The sequence below is a fragment of the Nipponia nippon genome, unplaced genomic scaffold (assembly GCF_047370975.1).
Source record: "Nipponia nippon isolate SJK-2023a ecotype South Korea unplaced genomic scaffold, ASM4737097v1 scaffold_4, whole genome shotgun sequence".
In the NCBI taxonomy this organism is placed as follows: Eukaryota; Metazoa; Chordata; class Aves; order Pelecaniformes; family Threskiornithidae; genus Nipponia; species Nipponia nippon.
The window spans coordinates 57,360,465-57,380,136 of record NW_028262358.1 but is presented as its reverse complement, the minus strand read 5'-3'; the positions used below and the strand labels follow the sequence as shown (position 1 = coordinate 57,380,136).

General features: G+C 40.6%; 1 protein-coding gene across 1 annotated transcript in view; it reads left to right on the top strand.

Annotated features, from left to right (window-relative positions):
* The window catches only part of CNKSR3 (CNKSR family member 3), a 64,862-nt gene that overhangs the window by 27,961 nt on the left and 17,229 nt on the right, over window positions 1–19,672 (top strand). The window contains exons 2-6 of the mRNA XM_087774160.1: window positions 3,863–4,026; window positions 11,868–12,070; window positions 13,468–13,555; window positions 16,425–16,466; window positions 18,384–18,503. Coding sequence (XP_087630286.1) covers window positions 3,863–4,026; window positions 11,868–12,070; window positions 13,468–13,555; window positions 16,425–16,466; window positions 18,384–18,503 — 617 coding nt within the window. The remainder of the gene's footprint in view (window positions 1–3,862; window positions 4,027–11,867; window positions 12,071–13,467; window positions 13,556–16,424; window positions 16,467–18,383; window positions 18,504–19,672) is intronic.

Here is a 19,672-nt window from a genome sequence, read left to right as displayed (position 1 = left end):
GCAGACATGTTAACTCACTCTGAATAGTAAACTGATAGTTATGGCTTAGACCCAAGCCTCCCCCTTAACCCCCTTAAAGTTGGTTTTTTTTCCCCTCAATTCTTATTCAAAATAACTTTCTTAATCTTGGCAACAGACTGAGAGTGGTATCGGTGCAAATCTGTAAGTGTAAGCTCTGTCCTAATGTTTTTGCATGAATGTAAGGTATTGAATGTCTTCTGGGGTGCTTTCTGTGGTGGTGGAAGGTTATTTTAGACAGAAAAGTCTAGACAGTTCTTAGGATCTATTGCACGTCTCTACACCTGCCAAAATTTGGGAGGGAGTTTTGTTCAAGTTACACTGCAGTTCCTCAGAAGGGTTTTCATGATATGAATAACACTAACTAGACTAGTTTCTCTCTCTCCCCCCCCCCCCCCCCCGCCCCGTGCCTCCCCCGAAAATCACTGCTACTATTGTTGTAAAACTTGGGTAATATTCTGTAATTGCTATTTCTATTTCCATCTTCCCTCATCCTCTAACAATTATGTAAGTAGGAAGGACGTTATTTTTTGGACATCGTTTTGATGTATGTACAAGGAATAATATAAAGATTACTCACATGCAATTGAGACAAATGCTTTTTGAACATACTTTGGGCATAAAATGAATAGATTAGACTTTCAGAAGGGGCTCTTCAGTGGGTAGAGGAGATGAATATAGATATCTTTTCCAATGTCAGTCTTAATTGTATTTTTTTTCAGAAATAGAGAAAACTATTTTCTTGCTTGAACTTGCTAATATTGCACTGTTGAAAATGACGTGACGTGTAAGAAAGCGTCTTTCTGAGTAATGTAGACTGCTTTTTATAGTTTTTAATCTAAGTTTCTCAGAAATATCCAGACTTTGCTAATGGGCAATACCAAGTCTATGTGAGGCTCTGAAGTTGACAGAGAAAATACACGGAAAGAACCGAGATGTTTGGAAGAAGAAAAAAAAGAGCAGTTCACTTAGATTACCAGTGGGATTTGAATGCTGACTTTTTAAACTTGACTTAAATATTATTTAGTTTGTTTTATTGAACTGATTTATGAGTCCTTTTTTCCTCCCTTCTCCTTTCCCTCTTGGAGAAATAGGAATTTTTTTGTTTGCTTATGATGTTTAAACATTTCATTCATATGATGGAAAATTAAACAATAGGCTATAAATGTGACTGCAATCGCAATTAAAATGTTTAAGATTTTTCCATATGTTTCTTAGTAAAAGTAACAACAACACTAATGTTAGTAAGCTCATCTTAAACCATTAGTGAATGCTTAGCATGAGTGTGTGGGTCTGTCTGCACTTCCTGCTTTGCATAGTTTTGGTCACTTAATCTTAAATACATTTCTAGCTGAGCGGCTGTGCCTCTGTGTTGACTGTTTTGAATTAACATTTATGTGACTTTATAAAATTTTCTAAAACAGTCTTACGGTGTGACTATAGAAGTATTGTTTTTAAGGACTGTTATTAAAATATATTTTAGAGGTAGCTGTTCAAGTGGTAATAGACCTTCAAGAACAGGCAAGCATGAATTAAAAAAAAAAAAGCACAGGCAAGCTGAAAGCCATAGTTGCATTTCTTGGGGGGGATGTATACATTTGTGAGTCTCGTGTTTTACCATAGAACGTGGATCTAGAAAGTTGAGTCAATACACAGAAAGGATAGTAGGCAAAAGCAGCACTGCATCCAAAAAACTTAAAAAATAAAAACTTGCATGCTGAATAAAGTGTTTTATTTTAGGCGCTTGTGTAATTTCTAATGGAAACTATGGGCTTACAATGGCAAATGATGGGAAACAGTGATCTGCAAGACAGCATTAAAAATTGAGAATGCCAAATATGTGCACTGTATGTCAGCCTAGGTTGAGAATTTGTTCTGAAAAAATAAATTGTTAAACAATGAAGGCCAGATCTTTTTGTTATTTTTCCTGGGAAAAGAGTTTGTATAGCCTAAGGGAGAATTTGGTGCCTGTGGGAAAGAGAACACTGGGCTCAATTTTCAAAATTTATGTGGCCTTGCCAAGACAGATGGGAGGAAACAAGAGTGCACCCCAAACAACTGTAGCCCTGGGAGACTCTGCTCATCGTGCATGCAGGTTTTCCCATTCATAATTATGCTTAAAAATCAAGCTGTGCACACTGGTAGCTCTGCACGTGGAGGAGTCGAGCTTGTTCAGCCAGATTTTGATGTACTGCAATAATTAAGCTTGCTCGAGTCATGTAAAGGGGTGGCTGTTAAGTGCCAGGGGGTCTGTCCTCATTAATTTCTGAGCGAGCGTTATCAAGGCAAGTGATGTGTGTTAAGTAAGCCTGTGCCTTTGAGAGTCCATAATCTACAGGTCTGCCGTGACCAGACAGTGCAAGGCAGCAGCGACTGCTCGTGCTGCTGTTATGAAATGAGTATGTTTCATGTGACTCCTAGAACCCCCCTTGTGATTTGTCTCGAGTGTTTTCTTGGCAGTAGAGTGTGGTGGGAGTGCTTGCTTTCCAGGCTGCTACTGCAGCTCCATGAGTGGAACTGAGTGCTGGTCTTCTGGCTCTCTTTTCCTTGCAGTTCAGGATGCTGTTCGTGTTTCTCATCTCCAGCATTTGACATCCTGTCCATCTCAATGGCTTCCTTTTGAGCCAGTGTAGCGGATAAACATCCTTTATACAGCTAAAGGTTCACTTTTTTAAACACTGAATGGTCAAACAATGTAGCTATTGTGGATGCTACAAAGTAGATGTCGAATGTGAAATCTGAATTTTTGCTCTGTCAACTATTTTCAGTGAATGTGGTGTATTTCTGCAAAACAGATCTAATTGGGTCGGTGCCTCTTGCTGCACCTAATATGTTGAAGTGGAACAGGGCATCAAGAGCACTGCATCACCTTTAAAATAACACATCCATCCAAATTTTTCTCCAGATTTTTGCTGCTCACAGGATCTTTAAGAATAGAGGAAATGAGCAGAATACACAAGAAAACAGGATTAACACATGAAGTTTAGTTAAATAAAATAAAATGAAAACCAGAAATCCTTTCTGTAATCACTGGAGAAAAGATCCTGTAGAGAACGGGATCATAGAATCACAATTTAAAGTGAGGATTTTTGGGATATTGCTGGGACAAAATAAGCTATTTTAAAAATACATCATAGATACAAAAGTGAATTAAATTCCTTATTGGTGTGTGCCGTTAATCCTTAGCAAGGGGAATGGCTGATTCAGGAAGCTGCAGGGTCTCATAAATCAATGGAATAATGAGACTTGAGCCAAAGATCATTTTGATTGCTTTGCCTTTGATTGTTCCATTTTCCTCTCATCATTCATTCAGCACTTTTATATATAAGTGGATGGGGAACTGCCAGTTTTTGTGGTTTTGTTTGTTTGCTTGTTTAACTAGGCTTTGGGCAAGATCTTTGTTCTTGCCTTGCCTTGTTGTATTCATCTTTTTTTGGTCAGTTGTTATTTTTTGTTGTTGTTGCTTTGGTTGCCCTTCAAGGTTTTGGGTTACCCTGATAGCTGAGTCTATGCATGCCCCCGATAGCTTTGCCTATGCAGACACCAAAGGGACATTCTTACCTGCTACACTTGATCCACAAGGAGCAGGTGGGTCATGCATTGACTTGGGTGACCCAAAGATCCACATAAGCTGTGTGCTGTGTTTCTATGCCCCGTCGTACAACTTCAGTCATGCTGCGAGTTTCTTTTCATACAATATGCAATGCCAAATTATAACTTGCAATTTGTGCCTTTTGCAGGGTGGGTGGGTGGGTTGGTTGGTTTGTTTTTAATTGAGGGAAAGGCGAAGAAAAGACAGAAATTTGTAATTGCATCCCCTTCTCTCTCTTTTGTGTTTTGGTAGGCCTGGATGATTGCCTGCAGCAGTATGTCCATAAATTTGAACGGGAGAAGATAAATGGTGAACAGCTGTTACAGATTTCTCACCAGGACCTTGAAGAATTGGGTATCTCACGGATTGGACACCAGGAACTGGTTCTAGAGGCTGTGGATCTCCTGTGTGCACTGGTTAGTTAAATGGTGAACGGATATGCAAAGAATTTCTTAAAGTGCTCCTTTAGGTGATTAATTAAGGCGAGTCTGATAAAACCAGAATACCTGTGTCTTTTGCTTTCTGTGACACATCACTGTAAAAGAAAACAGTAAGAATTTGTTTAATTCTTGCAAGCTTTGTGTTAATAGGTCCTTAACTTTTTCCTGATAGGAGGCAACACTAATTCATTTGGTTGCACTTCTAAAGAAAGTTGTCTGAGTAGCATGGTTAGGTCTTGTGGCTCCTGTTAGTGAACAGAGTGATTAAAATTGCTATTGAGTAGAGTGAATTTGTCGTAGAAGATAGACACACTGTTGAAATGACAGCTGCTAATGGTTCCTCACATCAGTTGAAATAGGTTTAGGGCAATTCTGTTAGGGCAATTCACTAGGGCAAAGCGAAGAAACTGTTCTTGAAATGAGGGATGTTTTGCTAACTCAGTTACAGTCGAGTTCAACTCTCACTGGATTCAGAACTTAAGCTGTTCCTCTGTCTTACTCCTGATATATAACTGTGCAGATACTTTTAAAACAAACACACTCTGAAAAGAATAAATATATTTCGGATTGTTTTGCTAGTGCAGGCTTTATTTAAAAGCTGTAGTTTGGACACAGTCTTGAAGATGTGTTTGATGTAACGCAGCAAATGAGTGCCAGAGGTGTATATATATGATTACACCAGGGAGAAGGGTGGGAAAGACTGCCCGATGATTCCTCGGCCAGCACTGGCCCGCCTTTCCTTCATTAGGCAAGACTTGCAGCACCAAGCATACTCTTCTTAAAATGGAGAGTTTTTATTGCCCGTGTGATACGTGCTTTATTTGCTGCAGGGAGGTGCTACAGGGATCATTAGTACTCCATAACCAGGAACAAATTGGATATCCTGTAGTGGAAGAGGTGTATTTAATGAAATCACTTCATGCAATCTGAAATGTTTCCCAGAGTTGCTCTTATACTGGAAAAACGTTTTATTTCCTCTTCAGTATTTGATTGATCAAAAATTTTTAACATTTAACTTGAAAATCTAATAGAATGTAATTAGCCTGAAATGCAATTCATGTTGTAGGAAGGGATAATCTGTTGGGCCAGTGAATGAAGGGGTCTGGTGAGTTAGTAGATGTACTGTGTGCTGTATACAGCCCTGACTGAAGTAATGGATGTGGCAGCCCCCAAAGGCACTTTTTTCTTCTTACTTTTAAAATATTAGAATAAAATGAACAAAGCTGGACGACCGCCAGAACCTAAAGCTGTGTTTTATCTCCTACAATTTCCTTCTAATTTCCTTTGTAGACAAAAGTTTTGACCTCAGACTCATTTCTGGAAATCCTTTGTGAAATGCAGCTCAAGTTAATGCATTAGACAGAGTTCACATATTGCAGCTGAAATGTCCTTGTTCCCTCTTAAGAGGTGGAGGAAGAATTCCCGTGTTTTAGGTATGCCCTTTGTCACCTTCCTGATGCCCCTTCCCTTGAGTTTTTGGGATTGTTGTATAAAATCACTGTTGATTTCGTTCCTGAGGGGATAGTGTGTTTTAAGTTCTAGTGACAGCCAATTTTTTATCTTGCTCCCTCTTTTTTGTGTGAGAGAATAAAGGTTTGCCTATTACACCTGTATTAGTTCTTTGAAAGTGGGTCTGTGTATTGATATCACTTAGTTGGATGGGATTTTTGTGTGTGTGTATATATGGTGACGTTTCCCTAACTTTTGGGGCCTTGAGTTAAAAAGCAAAGGAACTATTTTAGGGATTTTTTTTCTCTCCTCCTCCGTGCTTTTAGCTCATGCTGGAAATATGGCATTGGCTGGGCCAGCTGGAGGTCAGGCTTTGAATGGTGTCATTCTTGGGGGGAGAGAAGGGCTGAGAGGGGTTTTGGTGCTTCCCCAGTCCTGGAGTTCCTAAGAAGAATTTCCCTTTTTATCTAGTTTTTGCCTTGACGGTTTTCCAGCTGAGCTTCCTTCAGTTCAGTCCTTTGGTTCCCTCACACTGCAAGAACACTTGCAGCTCTAAAGGCAATGAAGCAGCTGTCTTTGGAACATCTTTCTCCTGCAGTAACTCTTTTAAAGCATTGACCATACAGACCTTTTTTCCAGCCTCAATAGATCAGTCATAAAAATACAGTGTGAAGGTAGTTCTTTCCTTGATGAAGGACACCAAATACACCTTTTAAAAATTGTTTGGGTTTTTTGTTTTTTGTTTTTTTTTTTTTTTTATTTTTTAATTTATAGGAATAGAACCCTCTTTGGCAGCTACACTGCCAAGCTGAAAATATGTCTGCAAGTTATGGTGTTTGCTGCCGTAGTAAGCAAACTCTAGAACCAGTATAGCTGAAAGAGAAATGAATGCATCTTTCTCTGCTGCTTTGGTGATCAGGCAGTGCTCCTTCATCTCCTCATAGCAGTGGCCACATGTGCAACAAAGCTGCAGCTGGAGAGGCAGCAGGAGAGAGTGTGGACAGGGATAAAAAGGGAAGGTTTCCTGTGAGCCACACATTTCTGTTGCTCTTGAGCTGGTATAATAGACTTTTCTGAACAGGTGTTGAAGACTTATTTAAGGAATTTAGAGGACATATCAAAGAAACTGCATTCCCCAGAGGGGGGAAAAAACATCATCTTGAGTGCCTCCATCTTTTTGTCAATGACAATATTTGCTTGAGGGAGAAAAGGGATGGGAGTAAGACATTTCTTAGTTGACTGAAGTATTTGGGGGGGGGGGGGGAACAACAAACATACATAAATATGCTTTTTAAACTCATGCAAAACCACAAAAGCAAGGGTGGGGATCCAGAAAATAAGCTAATAAGCTTTCTCAGCCAAAAAATTGGGACAAAAAGCATCTAGAGTGGTGGTGAAAACTGAATACTTACTCATCATTCCCTCATGAGTAGACTTGCCTCTTTGGGCTTAATAAACAGAAAATAATGCAAGCATTAACAGGAAACTATGCAAATATTTTCACTTTTAATGTGTTCTTTGGATTAGATTTCTGAATTACCTACTCTGTATGATGGGAGAGTTTGGTAGCAAAAAAGCAGCTTATTGAGGTTAGAGTGAAGAGATACTAGTTTTAAACAATCAAAAAAAACCCCAAAAAACTAAACCCAAACCACAAAACAAAAAACATAGTTTTTGGTGTTGTGCCTTTGATAATTTCACTAGTAGTAATGTCTGCCAGCATATTTGCAGTGCAACAAAATATAACATCATAACATAAAATAGAACATGCATACATGAAGACTTGTCCTTTGTGGCTAATCCTTGTCAAAAGCACCACATCTATGCACCACCTCAAAAGATTTCAGTTTTCTAGAGGTCTCAACTTAAATTTAGTACTGTTTAATAGGAATTTTGGGACTCTAGAGGATTCTTCAGGATGCGTTTCTGTTAAAAGAGAGAGAGCAAGAATAGGTGACTGTGACAGTACATTGTGTTAACTCTAGTGTTTATATAGGCATGCAGTGAGTTGGATCAGCTTTTGAGCAGGCATTCAGTCTGTTTTTAATTCATTTTTTTTCCCAGAGCTGGTTTTCAGTTGGATCAGCCAGCAGATCCAGCTCACCATACTGCGGCACATGAACATGGCTGTGAAGGGGAAGGCAATGCTGCCCCTAGGCAGTAGCAGAGCTCTGGATCAGCCCAAGTCAGCTCTGACACAGCTGCTGTGCTCTTTTGACTTTGGTTAGCCACACCTTTTTTTTTTATTTTATGTTGGCTGCCTGACCTTGAACAATTATTTGGTCAGTGTACTCTTTCTCATTAAATGCAATGGAGTTTGGAAAGAGCATGCTCTTGTGCGCCTGTGCGCTCTCGTGCACGTGTGCGTGCCGTCTCTCGCTCCGGCCCTGCATGTGGCTCCCCAGGTTAATGAGTAACAACCTGGGAATGTTTGACATAGGGTGCTCTTGACCGCTGGCTTCAGCCTGTGTTTTGATGAAAGCAACTTTGATGTTTTAAATCGGGATCAATAGGAAAGTGTAACGTGTTCTTTGGTTGATGAGCAACATCTAAACCCTTTTGGTTGCTTAAATAATAACCTATTAAATATTGTAGCCTCAGTCCTGTGGAAATATTCATAAAAGCCTGCTAAGCTTTGCATTTCAACTGTGTGTTGCTGCGAAGGCTGTTTCGTGTGCTGCCATGCTATCAACATTCCTATCTGTCTTGAATTGGGGCTACAGCTCCATGACAAGTTAAATTAATCCAAGTCAGCTGCTGCCTCCACCCCCTCCTGTCCCCTGAGTAGTGATCTTTTGTGCTTGCACTCACCTGACTCTGAGGTGAGCTACTTCAGGGAGCTAAACCAGCTGAGAGCACACTGCAGTAAAAAAGGGAATAGATTTTTTTTTTTTAATGGTTTAGTTCCCCAAACCAGCCCTCCCAACAGACTGGGCGCTGCAAGTGAAGGAGCAGAAGAATAGCAGCAGAAATAGGTAGTTACGTGTGAGGTGGTCAAGATAGTGTCAGCTTGGGTAGAAACATTGCTGTATCTGGTGAAGGGGCATAATGTTTTCTGTGTATTAGAGCAAATGGGTGAGACTGGCTTGCCCCTGGAGCAGAAGTGCTTTGGGTTGTGATGACCTTTTGTTCTGGGGAAGTTCATCCCTCAGGGCTGGTCCGTAGTTGGAGAATTAGGTTGCCTGTACTGAAGAGCTGTGTGGTCCCTGTTGTGCTGGGTAGGCATAGTGCTTAGCCAGGACTTTTCCTAGAGCACAAACTGCTGGTTTAGGTATCTCAGGTGCGCTCTGTAGAGTCTTTGGGGGAAGTTGTAGGAAAGCTTAGTGCAGTGACGGGAGAGCTTGGCTGTGATGTGCTCTTGAGAGGCTGTTGGGGAGACCAGTTGCAGTCATAAGCTGGAGCCCCTATATCTACAGAGGCAACACCTGTGTTGCTGAAGTCCACCTCAAAACTGAGAACTACATGAGAGAATTATTTAAAAACTAGCTGAACTGGAAAAAATCACACCAGACTGACCTGCTGTATAAATAAGGTGAAAGAGGTGTGATAAGGAGCATGAGAATGTTTTAGGGCCAAAACCAAAATCTGACCTGGTATATCAACATGTGCCCTCTTAAATGCTGGGGCCATCTCTAATTGCAGACATCCACAGGTGGTGGGCACAATTTCTGCACCTGAATGACAGAAAGAATGACCTGGAGATACTTAAATATATGAAGACTCTTTCAAGTTCTGACCAGAGTGATTTGGTGGTTATACCACTGTACAGAAAAAAATCTTTTGTATTTTCTGTCCCTTAATGGAAGGGGGGTGGGGTGAGGGTGGGTGTCAGCATCCTCTAATTCCCCTGTTAAAGGGGGAGATTTCTGCCGCATGGCTACTTTCAAGTTCTTGTGGTCACAGGAACTTACCCCACATCCAGACCTGTTGGTTGAAAAGTATTCCTCCAAAAATAGACTAATATGCAATGTCCTGTGAGGAGGAGAAAACTAACTGCAAGAAATGCATCTGGATGATGCTTTTGGTTTTGGTTGTTTGTTTTTTGTTTTTTGTTTTTGTTTTTTTTTTTTTTAATTAAAATTAAAAGGTGATATTTGCACACTGTCATGTGTGAACTTACCTTAACATTGTTTAGTAATCCAAATCTTTCCCTCTCTCTGGTCCTGGAAAGTTTAAGGATATCCTTTGCTGTTGCAACAGTGGCATTTTTTTTAATTGGTTATATCCTCTCAACCCCTACTCCTGGCTGCACTTTGAGGGTACTTCCTTGCCAAGAGCCCTCAGGGCGAGGAGGGAGGCACTTAGGTAACTTACACCCACTGGGATCTTATCCGTAGGAGGTGGTAGGTACTTTAAAGGTAGCCGAGTACCCGAAACCTCTCCTTACAATGGTGGGTATCTTTGGGGCAAAGGTTTTGTTTCATCTTTTGTAAGTGACTTAATCTAAGATATTCCAGCCTGTTTTATGGATGCCTGACTGTGGAGGGAATGGAGCCAGCAGTGTGCCCTGACAGCAAAGAAGTCGGCAGCATCCAGGGCTGCATTAATGGGAGCATGGCCAGGAGAGGGAGGGAAGCGATCATTGCCCTTGACTTAGCACTCATTAGTCTACATATGCCCCCCGCCCCCAGGTACAGGAAAGACGTGGAGAAACCAGAGCATGCTCAGTGGAGGGCTACCAGTTTGGTCAGGGCTGGAGTACTCACCCGTGAGGAGAGGCTGAGGGACTGGGATTTCTTCAGCCTGGGGAAGAGATGGCTTCAGGGAGGCGTAACAGCAGATCCCCAGCACCTACCGTGGCGGAGAACACAGTTGGCAGGATGACAGAGCTGGGCTGTTCATGGTGGTGCATGGCAGGAGGATGAGAGACTTTGGGCAGAAGTTGAAATGAGAGGTTCAGGCTGGGTATAACGAAATGCTTTCTCACCCTGAGGGCAGTCAGACGGTAGATCACGTTGCCCAGAAAGGTTGTACAGTCTCTGTCTTCAGAGGTTTTCAAGACCTGACTGGATAAAGCCCTGAACAAGCTGGTCGGAGCTTACAGCTGAACCTGCTGTGAGCAGGAGCTTGGACTGACACCTCTTGAGCTCCCCTCCAGCCTGGGTGATGCTGTGATCCTGAGGGGAGCCATTGGTAACCCCTGGAAGCTTGGAATTGAATGGAATTAAGATTTGCTTTAGTTGCTTTGGTTTTTTGAGGTGGAAAGGAGAAAGAGTAGATAGTATAGCTGAGCAACCTATGGAACTTGGAGGTTGGTAGCAAGAATCTGCAGCAGCAGCAGAATAGAGAAAGGCAGGGGTTTTTGGATTTTTGGGTGTTTTGGTCTTGTTTTGGTGGTTGTTTTGGTTTTTTTGATGGTTGTTTTTTTTGTTTTTGTTTTTTTTTTTTTTAAGAAAAGTAGAAATTTTCACTCCAAAAGAGCAAAGCATTGCCTGAAACTTAACTTGGAGAAGATGACCACAAAGGTTTTGCAAGGTCGGATAACTCAAAAGCAAAGATACTCAGCAACATATTGCTACATAGTTCACACATTTGCACACTGACAGCAAAAAGAAGAAAATCTTGATTACAAAATTGAGTTGCCTTCAGAACATATATAGTATAGCATTTCTTATGTGTTTGGAATGAGATGATCAATGTGTTGCTTAAAACAATTGGGTTTTAATCTTACAGAGTGTGGTTTGGTTGTATTTGAATTTATAAAGTTGAAGTTAGAGGCAGGACTTAGAGATTTTTTTTTTTTTTTTAGGTTTCAAAAATTTTTATAAAGATGCTGTTGAATGAAAAGTGCAATGTCTAAGAATGGTTTTAATTATTATATATAGTGTTAATGCAGGCCTCAAACTTGCAAATAATTGCACTGCTGTAATCAAGGAGCACAGTTACTGAAAACTTGTGATCCAAATATTTATTCCAGCTTTTGACTGTGAAATAACATTTGCTTCCTGTTGATGTTTTTCTCTCTTGCCAGATTAAGTTTATCTTTAGTTGTGAATGAAATGTTACTTCAGTGTTTATGTACCACAGTATAGAAAACATTTTAAGAAAAAACAGCATTTGCTTTCCTTTAACAAAAAGAAAACCAACACAATCCTGTTACTCCAACTGCATTTTAAAGGTAAATGACATCTGATAAGACATTGAGACTTCATTCGGCTTGAAAAGTGTCCTCAAATCTTGTTAGTGTCAGAAACTGAGGGGGTTTGGCAACCACAAAAGTATTCTTTAGTGACTGTAGTATAGAACAAAAAACAGAAAAATTGGGCAAGTCCTCAGACCTTTCATCCCATATGAGTTTGTAACTTGTGGTATAATAAATAGGAGGACCCAATAGGGAGATTTATCAAGCTTAATAATATTCCTTGCAGAACTATGGTCTTGAAACAGACAATATGAAGAACCTGGTTCTCAAGCTACGAGCATCATCCAACAATCTGCAAAATTACATCAGCAGCCGTAGGAAAAGTTCAAATTATGATGGAAACACCTCTCGCAAGCCCCCCAATGAATTCCTTACTTCTGTGGTAGAGCTTATTGGTGCTGCTAAAGCCTTGCTTGCATGGTTAGACAGGTAAGAATAAAATCTTTATATTTTAATTTACTACTATAATGAATTGCTTCTCCTTGTAGGGCAATTTCTAGATGCTTGGGTGTAAAGATCTTGATCTCTCTCACCACTTTTTTTTGGTGTTGCCAGAAGGCTTCTAGTGGACAAATTTAACCTGAGGTATCTACTCTTGCGCTTCCACTCCTGCTAAAACCAGTGAAACTGTTAACATTGCATCCAAACTGGTATTTATTTAAGTAGGAGTCTTCCTGTTCAGGTCGGTTTCTCATACACGTGACTTCCTCCTCTCCCCTTCCCACCTTCTAAATTACTTGTCATTAGCATGTCCCTTTCTAAAAATTTTTAATGCTCTACTGAAATTGCGGCCTTAGCTCTGCAATTTGAAAACTGAGCAGTGACTCTTCCTCTGCCTGTTTGCTGTGTGTGTGCGTTTTGTTTGTTTTTTGTTTTTTTTTTTTTCTCTGGCAAGAGCCAGAGTTGTTTTGTGACAGCTGCAGCGGAAGCAAAGAGGCAACAGAGCCGGTCGGGTGCTGTCAGGGATGCTGTCCGTGATAACAGATGAATGTAAATTCTCAAGCCCCTTGCCAGCTTTCCTGAGAAGGAAAGTTAGGAGGAGAGCTGCACAGGGACTGCTAGCAAGGAGCGCTTTTATCCTTCAATATCCCTGCTATCCAGCAAGGAGTTGGTTCTGTGTCCAGTCAGTCATGTTAACAGCTTGTGCCTCTCACCTAGTCCTCTCCTCTTACCCTGTTGCTGGCAGCTCGCCCTAAATTTCTTCTGCAACTCACTGGCAGCAAGACGGCTGGCTTGTCAGTTTCCAAACTTGCTGGGGTTACTTCTCAACCCCCTTTCTAGCTCTTTCAGTTGTCTGGAGGGTCTGAGGTGAGACTCTGTAGGCTCTAAAGCTGCCTTACCTATAGTGATCCTTCCCTAAGATTGAGCCTCACTGCACCTCTGCATGTAAAATGTGAGTATCCGTTTTTCTTCTTTTAGAGATTTTTTTTTTTTTTTTTTTTTTGCCTCTCCAGTCTGAGTTTAGTAATCAAAGACTTGGAAGTTAGAAATCCACTCACTGGCAAACCCAAGGGTGTGATTTTTACAACACAGTCAGTGTGATCTGACTTGAGTATGCAGCTGAGAGAACTGTAGTTTGGAAAATTGACCTCCTTCTGGTTTTGCTTTCTGAACTCGCTTACCACAGGGCTAGATGTTCACCAGTTTTGGTCCAAGGATGGAGCAGGACTATGTGGTCAGAAATATTTATAATGTAAAACTGTATCCTCACACTTGTGTGGATGTCAGAATTACAGCTCTTGCTTTCACATGCTATTCCTCACTGATAAGGTAGGATGGGAGAAGACTGGTCTCTTCGATCTAAGGGGAATTTTCTCTTGTTGCAGGACCCCATTTACAGGTATTGCTGACTTTTCATCAATGAAGAACAGAATCATTCAGCTCTGCTTGGATCTCACTACTACTGTTCAGAAGGTCAGCGGATTTCTTTTCCTCTTTGCTTTCCAAAAGGGAAGGAAGGGGGGGGTGTTTGGGGAAGTGACGTGCTTGCTGTGTGCGGAGTGCTAATTGGAACGCAAATCTGGAAATGAGAGCTTACTTGAAACTTTGAAGGTCCATGAAGGTCAGTTTCAGTTGTCCATTTTTCTGAGTTGTTGGGTTTCTCCCCCCCGCCACTTAATTTACAATTTTGATATTGCTGGCTGTATCTTAAGTGACTTTGGTTTAAAGGCTACTCATATTTTCTTGAGGTTTAATGGAAAGAGGGTTAGTTTTTGAAATAGTTGGTCCGCATTTGAAGATTTCCAGGTTCCAAACAGCATGTTGAAAAGGTTATCAGTGCTAACGCTAAACAGAAACATGACTCCATTGGTGATTATACCCATGCTTGCACACTCCTTAGGTCTTGTCCCATATAGAGTGTTGTAGCCATCAGATGGGAAATGCTGCATGTAACGGAAGGAGCTGTCATCTTTACGATACAAATCCCTCTAGCCAGGCTTTTTCTGCTAGTAGTGTGAGACCACAGTGTTTTGTTTCAAAACTTTGCGTTTATCGGCTGTGTGATCAGCGCTCGTATTGGCAATAGCTAAAAGGACATGTAGCAACAATCTTGGCAAATGACGTCATTTTGCTCTCTGAATAATACTGCCTGTCTTCAAAACTGTCTGACAGCGTGCCGCTGCTTTGGCTGTGAAGCACTGTGTGCACGCTTCAATTCCTGCCAAACTTGGTCGTAGCCATTAGCCTGTGGCCGTATATTGTTTGAACTTTGAAGGACCATGTCCTGTGACGTGGGTGATTCTCTCCCAGTTTTGAGGGGATGATGTCAAAGGACAGAAACATCCTGTGAGTTGTCAAGCTATGATGACACCCAATTATATCAGTTGGATCGTTGTGAAAGGATAGTGTCTGGATATTATAAGTTCAAAGGCACACAAGTTTGGCTTGCTGCTGAATGCCCTTCTGGTTCGGGCGCTGCGTGTGCAATTGTAGAAAGTCAGTGATTTACAGCTACAGAATTGCAAATTGTGAAGTAGAACAGTAAGCGTTTCTTGCAGCAGATGGTGTTCACTCAAGAGTGCTACAGGAATTGAGATATGAGATTGCTGAACTGTATTAATAAAACTACTAAAAATGGTGTCTAATCTGTCAGTTAAATCAGCCTTTGATGGCAGGGGAATGGAAGTTGGTGAATGCAACCCTAGCTTTTTAACAAGCGCCAGAGTACTTCTCTGCCTATTTAATATGAGCTATAATAAAGAATGGGATTTGTGCATATGAGAAAAAGCATTATTGGGGGAAGAATCAACACTATTTTGTACTGGGACACTGCAAATACATTAGAATGGTCTGAAGGAATCAACCGATGTGGAAGAGAGATACAATTGAAAAATCTTTAGATGAGTTTTTAGACTTCAAAAGTATTTATTATTAGGGAATAGAACGTAGGAATATAAATGGTCAGTTCTTGTAGTGGAGAAGAGACCAGTGTGGCTCTTGTGGACCCAGTGCTGGTCTGCATAATCATAAATGATGTGTAAAAGTGGGTGAATAATAAAGCAAGGCGGGAATGCAGTATGATTCCAGTTGATTTTAATGACAGCTATGTAGATACAAGGAACAGAGTTTACTCCATTGTTTCTTAAAGCTTTATAGCAAACTTTAAGGTTAAAATAATAATCAGTGTAAATAGAAATGAAGAGGAGCAGAAGGACTTTGCAATATTGAGCAACTGGGCTGCATGATTATAGGTGACATTTGCTATGTATTTAGCAGAGAAAAACTATGCCGATGCACAATGATGGAGTCTAAACTTTGTAGTAGTATCTTGAAGCTTTTGACAGAACGTAAAAAGTGTGACCTCAGTCCTTGGTGGTCATTACAACAGTGAACAGGGTGTTAAGACTTATGAAAACATAAAAGAGAACATAGCTGAGCTGTTTTGTGTATCCCTGATGTGCCCGTTATCTGGAGGACTGTGTGTTTTTTTGTATTTCTGTATTTAAAAGTACAGAACAGAGGTAGGAAGGAACTGAAGTGCTGAGGATGATCAGAAATACGGAACAGCTTCAATTCACAGCTCCTGGATGCTTCTCTCGGGCATTGTGTGGTCGTTACGCAGGTTGAGATATCAAGGGCAAATATCTTGGAATTTAAGCTTGTTTAAATGCTTGGGGTTTGGGGTTTTTCTCCTTATAGATATTGTAAATCTTGTTTCGTTATTTACTTGCTGTTTTAACTTTTTAATCTGAGAATCTAATACCATTCTCCAGTTCAGCTCTTCTTGCCGAAAACAATGACAGCTTCTGTAGTTTGTTACATGAACTTGTTTCAGCTCAAAGAGTTTTGTACCTGGGCTGTGTAGCTAATGCTTTGTGTGCAGTCCTCTGGCCCTCAGGAATGTCATCGATAGCATATTTTTAAAAAGATCACTTTTCATTCTATTTTTAACAATATGTTTTAGATCCATTTTGATGCCTGGGACAGAGGAGCACCTGAGTCAGGGTTTATTGGTGTAAAGCAAGCTTGTGTGTGCCCGGCCTTCTGAGAGTCTAGTTTTATTGTGCAGGGTTCTGCTTTTCTGGAAAAGCCTGCTGCTGTAATTGAATCCCATATTCTCTTAGTTTTCGAGGTTTATTATTGCTTTCTACCAGGGCCAGAAAATAGTTGTTTAACAGTACATTTGAGCCCTACTGGGTGAAACTAATCTGATTAATCCCTGCAGCCTGAATAACTCTATTTCAGTTCAAGGTTAAAGTGGCAGTTTTGCAGAGTTTTCAGAGATGATGTGTTTACATATTTATTGGTTAACGTAGGGCTTTTGTTCTTGTTTTGTTTTTAGGACTGCACTGTGGCTGACATGGAAGATAAAGTTCAGATTGTAGTAAGTACACGTTTCTCTTGAAACTCAGCTGCCTGCATTTGCATTTATTTCGATGGCTTCTACACTGACAGCACTTAGAACAGCTTTCCAGTCCCACACATACAAGCATATCGTGCAAGTAAACGTTGTTATGGGCCATTTTGTGAATATTCTTTACTGTAGAGGAAATCAATGAAATTTGAACAGACGGGTAGTGTGTGTAATAGCATGGAGTCAAGTATTCCTTAAAGTTTCATTGCACAGCTATTTTTTCAAAAGAATTTAGACCTCAGATTTTCAAGGGAGGGGTAGTAGTGTAGAATGATCGTAGGCTGAATAAACCAGTTATGCCTGTGATGTGCATTTAGTGCCTTAATAAGCAGACACTATGCCTTATTAAGCTTCTTCATGTAAAAGAACTGCCCTGCCACAGAGCCGAAGTTCTGTCTCTGATTGTACTTGAGCTTGAGTTTTCAGGGTTGTCTGAAGCAGCCTCGTGACCAAAGGAGGAGCGTAATGGAATGCTTTTTGTATTTTGTAACAATTAATCATCGCTTCCTGCTTTTGACATGAACCAGGCTGTGCTCTTTGATAAGGCCTTCCGCTACCTCATGGATGCTTAGGAATTTAGTAGCACAATAACTAAAAATAATTTTGTCCGTAAATAATGAGACCACGTAAAAGGGAGTTTTTCGCATCTTTCTTTTTCCACTTGTGCACACCCACTCTGGAAGTAGGTATTGTTGTTTGGAGTTCCCTTGTTTGAGCAGTCCCTCGCATTCGCACTTAAGCATTGTTTTGATTTATTTTATTGGTGCTCTATAAATCTGATGTAAAACAAAACAAAAACCGCTGGAGCTATTGTTTCCAGGGACCATTGTAATCCAAACCAGTATCTTCCTACAAGACAGCTCCCCCCTGTCCTGTAATTACATATGTCTACTTTGAAGGATTCAAACCCCTTGTGAAAGGTGGCTTACCTTGCTGGTTCCCAAGTTGTGTATAACTAACTGCTGCACTGTGTACTAATCCTCGCTTCCCTCTCCTTTAAGCTTTTGTAACCTACTTTGTGTTTCAGCATTGCTTCAGTTAACGTCAAGAACCAAAATACACTGTGGGGCATTAATGAAATTTGCGAGTGTAGGGAGGGCACAGATTTTTGGACAGTGGGTTTTTGTTTTGTTTGTTTGTTGGTTTTTTTTTTCTTTTTTTGTTAATTAGCTATTCTGCTAGTTAGAAGTTCTACAAGACAAAGCCGTTCTGCCTCTGACTTTACTGACACACACGCAAGGTCAGAATTTGCCTTTAGTTATAATGATGGCTTAGGATCAGTTATGTTTTGGTCAAAAGGAAATATGAACCTTGCCTGCACAAGCATTCCAGAAGAGGTCAGTTCAGAGGCACGGTGGAGAGAAGTAATGCTGAAACACTGAAGTGCTAGATGTCCTACCTTATACTATAAAGGTTTGTGTGAATAAGTCAGTGGTCAGCACCTCGCTTTTTCTGACACATGGCCAATTTTATTCTCATAGCAGAAATAAAGAACAATGTGAAAAACTGTCAACTGTTCCCACAAGGAATCATCAAAATGTTTCAATATTTTAATGGGTTATATTTTGGTTAAAGCAAACAAACTGCAAAAGTGTTTGCTGTATTTTGTGTTGTTTATTTTTTTTAAACAGAGGATGTATTGGCATCTGTTAGCAATGATGAGGTGGCACTAATGGAAACAGGTTGTTTGTACTAGCTTACAGTAAGAAGGTAAACATGCTGTAGAATAGATGGGTACAAATGAATCTTCCATTTCGGTGATTTTTTCACTATGCGTTATTAGTGGACCAAGGGTTAGAACTCATTTCCTTTCTGTTTTTGAAAACCGAAAGAGGAAGAAGCCAGGAGAGAAATTTTGTAATTGTTTTTTGTATGTTCTCATTGTAGGCCAAGACTTTAAATGGCATTTGTGATAAAGCCATCCGGTCAACTACAGATCCATTGATGAGCCAGTGTGCGTGTCTGGAGGAGGTTCATTTAACCAACATTAAGCCTGGGGAAGGCCTGGTAAGAACCAATTCTGGAGTGTCCTGATGTCCCCAGTGTTTAATAGGTACTCTTGGGAGCCACTGTATGTGTGTGTATAGCAAGATATTTCAAAACCAGTAATATCCTGTAGGGAACAGAAGGAGGCATGGGGAGGAACTCTGAAGGTTCATTGTCAGGTGGTGTGCTGGAGTGGCTGCCAGAGATGGGTATACACGTTAATAGGTTTGATCCCAAATATAATTTTTGATGATAAATTGTTGTAGATTTGTGTCTTAACAGATACCGGGGAATTTACAGATGCTTGTGAAATCAGTCAGTTTGTTTTTGCAGGTTACCTTAACCAGCTGCCTTTCTAGGGGGGACTGGGGGAGGGAGAAGGTGATGAAAAGTGATATTTGTGTTTTGAAAGACATGTTTTTATGTGTGTTTATAGCAAGATTGAGAAGAATACGAGGATTTTTGAGGTTCGCTGTTAGCAGGAATATGAGAAATACTTTTAAATGTTCGGTGGCCGTGTAACGTTACTGAATCTCGTTCATTCAGTGGATGCTGCTTAGCTGAGTGCTGTTTATGAGAAAGTGAGGTTGAAATCTTGGTGGATTTTCTGGCTGGGGAACAGACATATTATTAGAATGAGTTGGAAGGAATTTAAATTCTTAAGTGCATTTTTATTCCTTGCCCTGGCCCTGAAGGCAGAAGAGATGAACACTTTTAGAGGAAGCTTTACAGTCTTACTGTGCTATATAGTTTTACCTAGGCCACTGGATTTGACTGAATCAGTCATGCATTCTTGAAATTATGGGGACCTCTTTGTTAATGTACAAGCTACAACGAAGCAGAGTCAGCCTAGCTTGGACTAAGTAAGAAATAAGGAGGTAGGTGCACACAATTGGATACCGACAGGTAAACCGGGAAGGGAATTGGCTGAAGAAGAAGGGGCAAAAAAATCTTGTATTTTTCCTGGTACTTCTAAGCAAGTGTGGTAACTTCAGGCACATAAGCTGCCTGCAATTCCTGAATAACATCCAGTTCTGTACAGCTCAGTGTGAGTGCATCTAACAACAGACACGGGGAGGAAAAGTAGAGATGTATTTGTTCATAAACGATGAAACCAATGTACTAGTCACCTCTTGGGAAATCTATGCGATTATTAGTTAATAGCCTGTTGGTGATTTTTAATTTGGTGT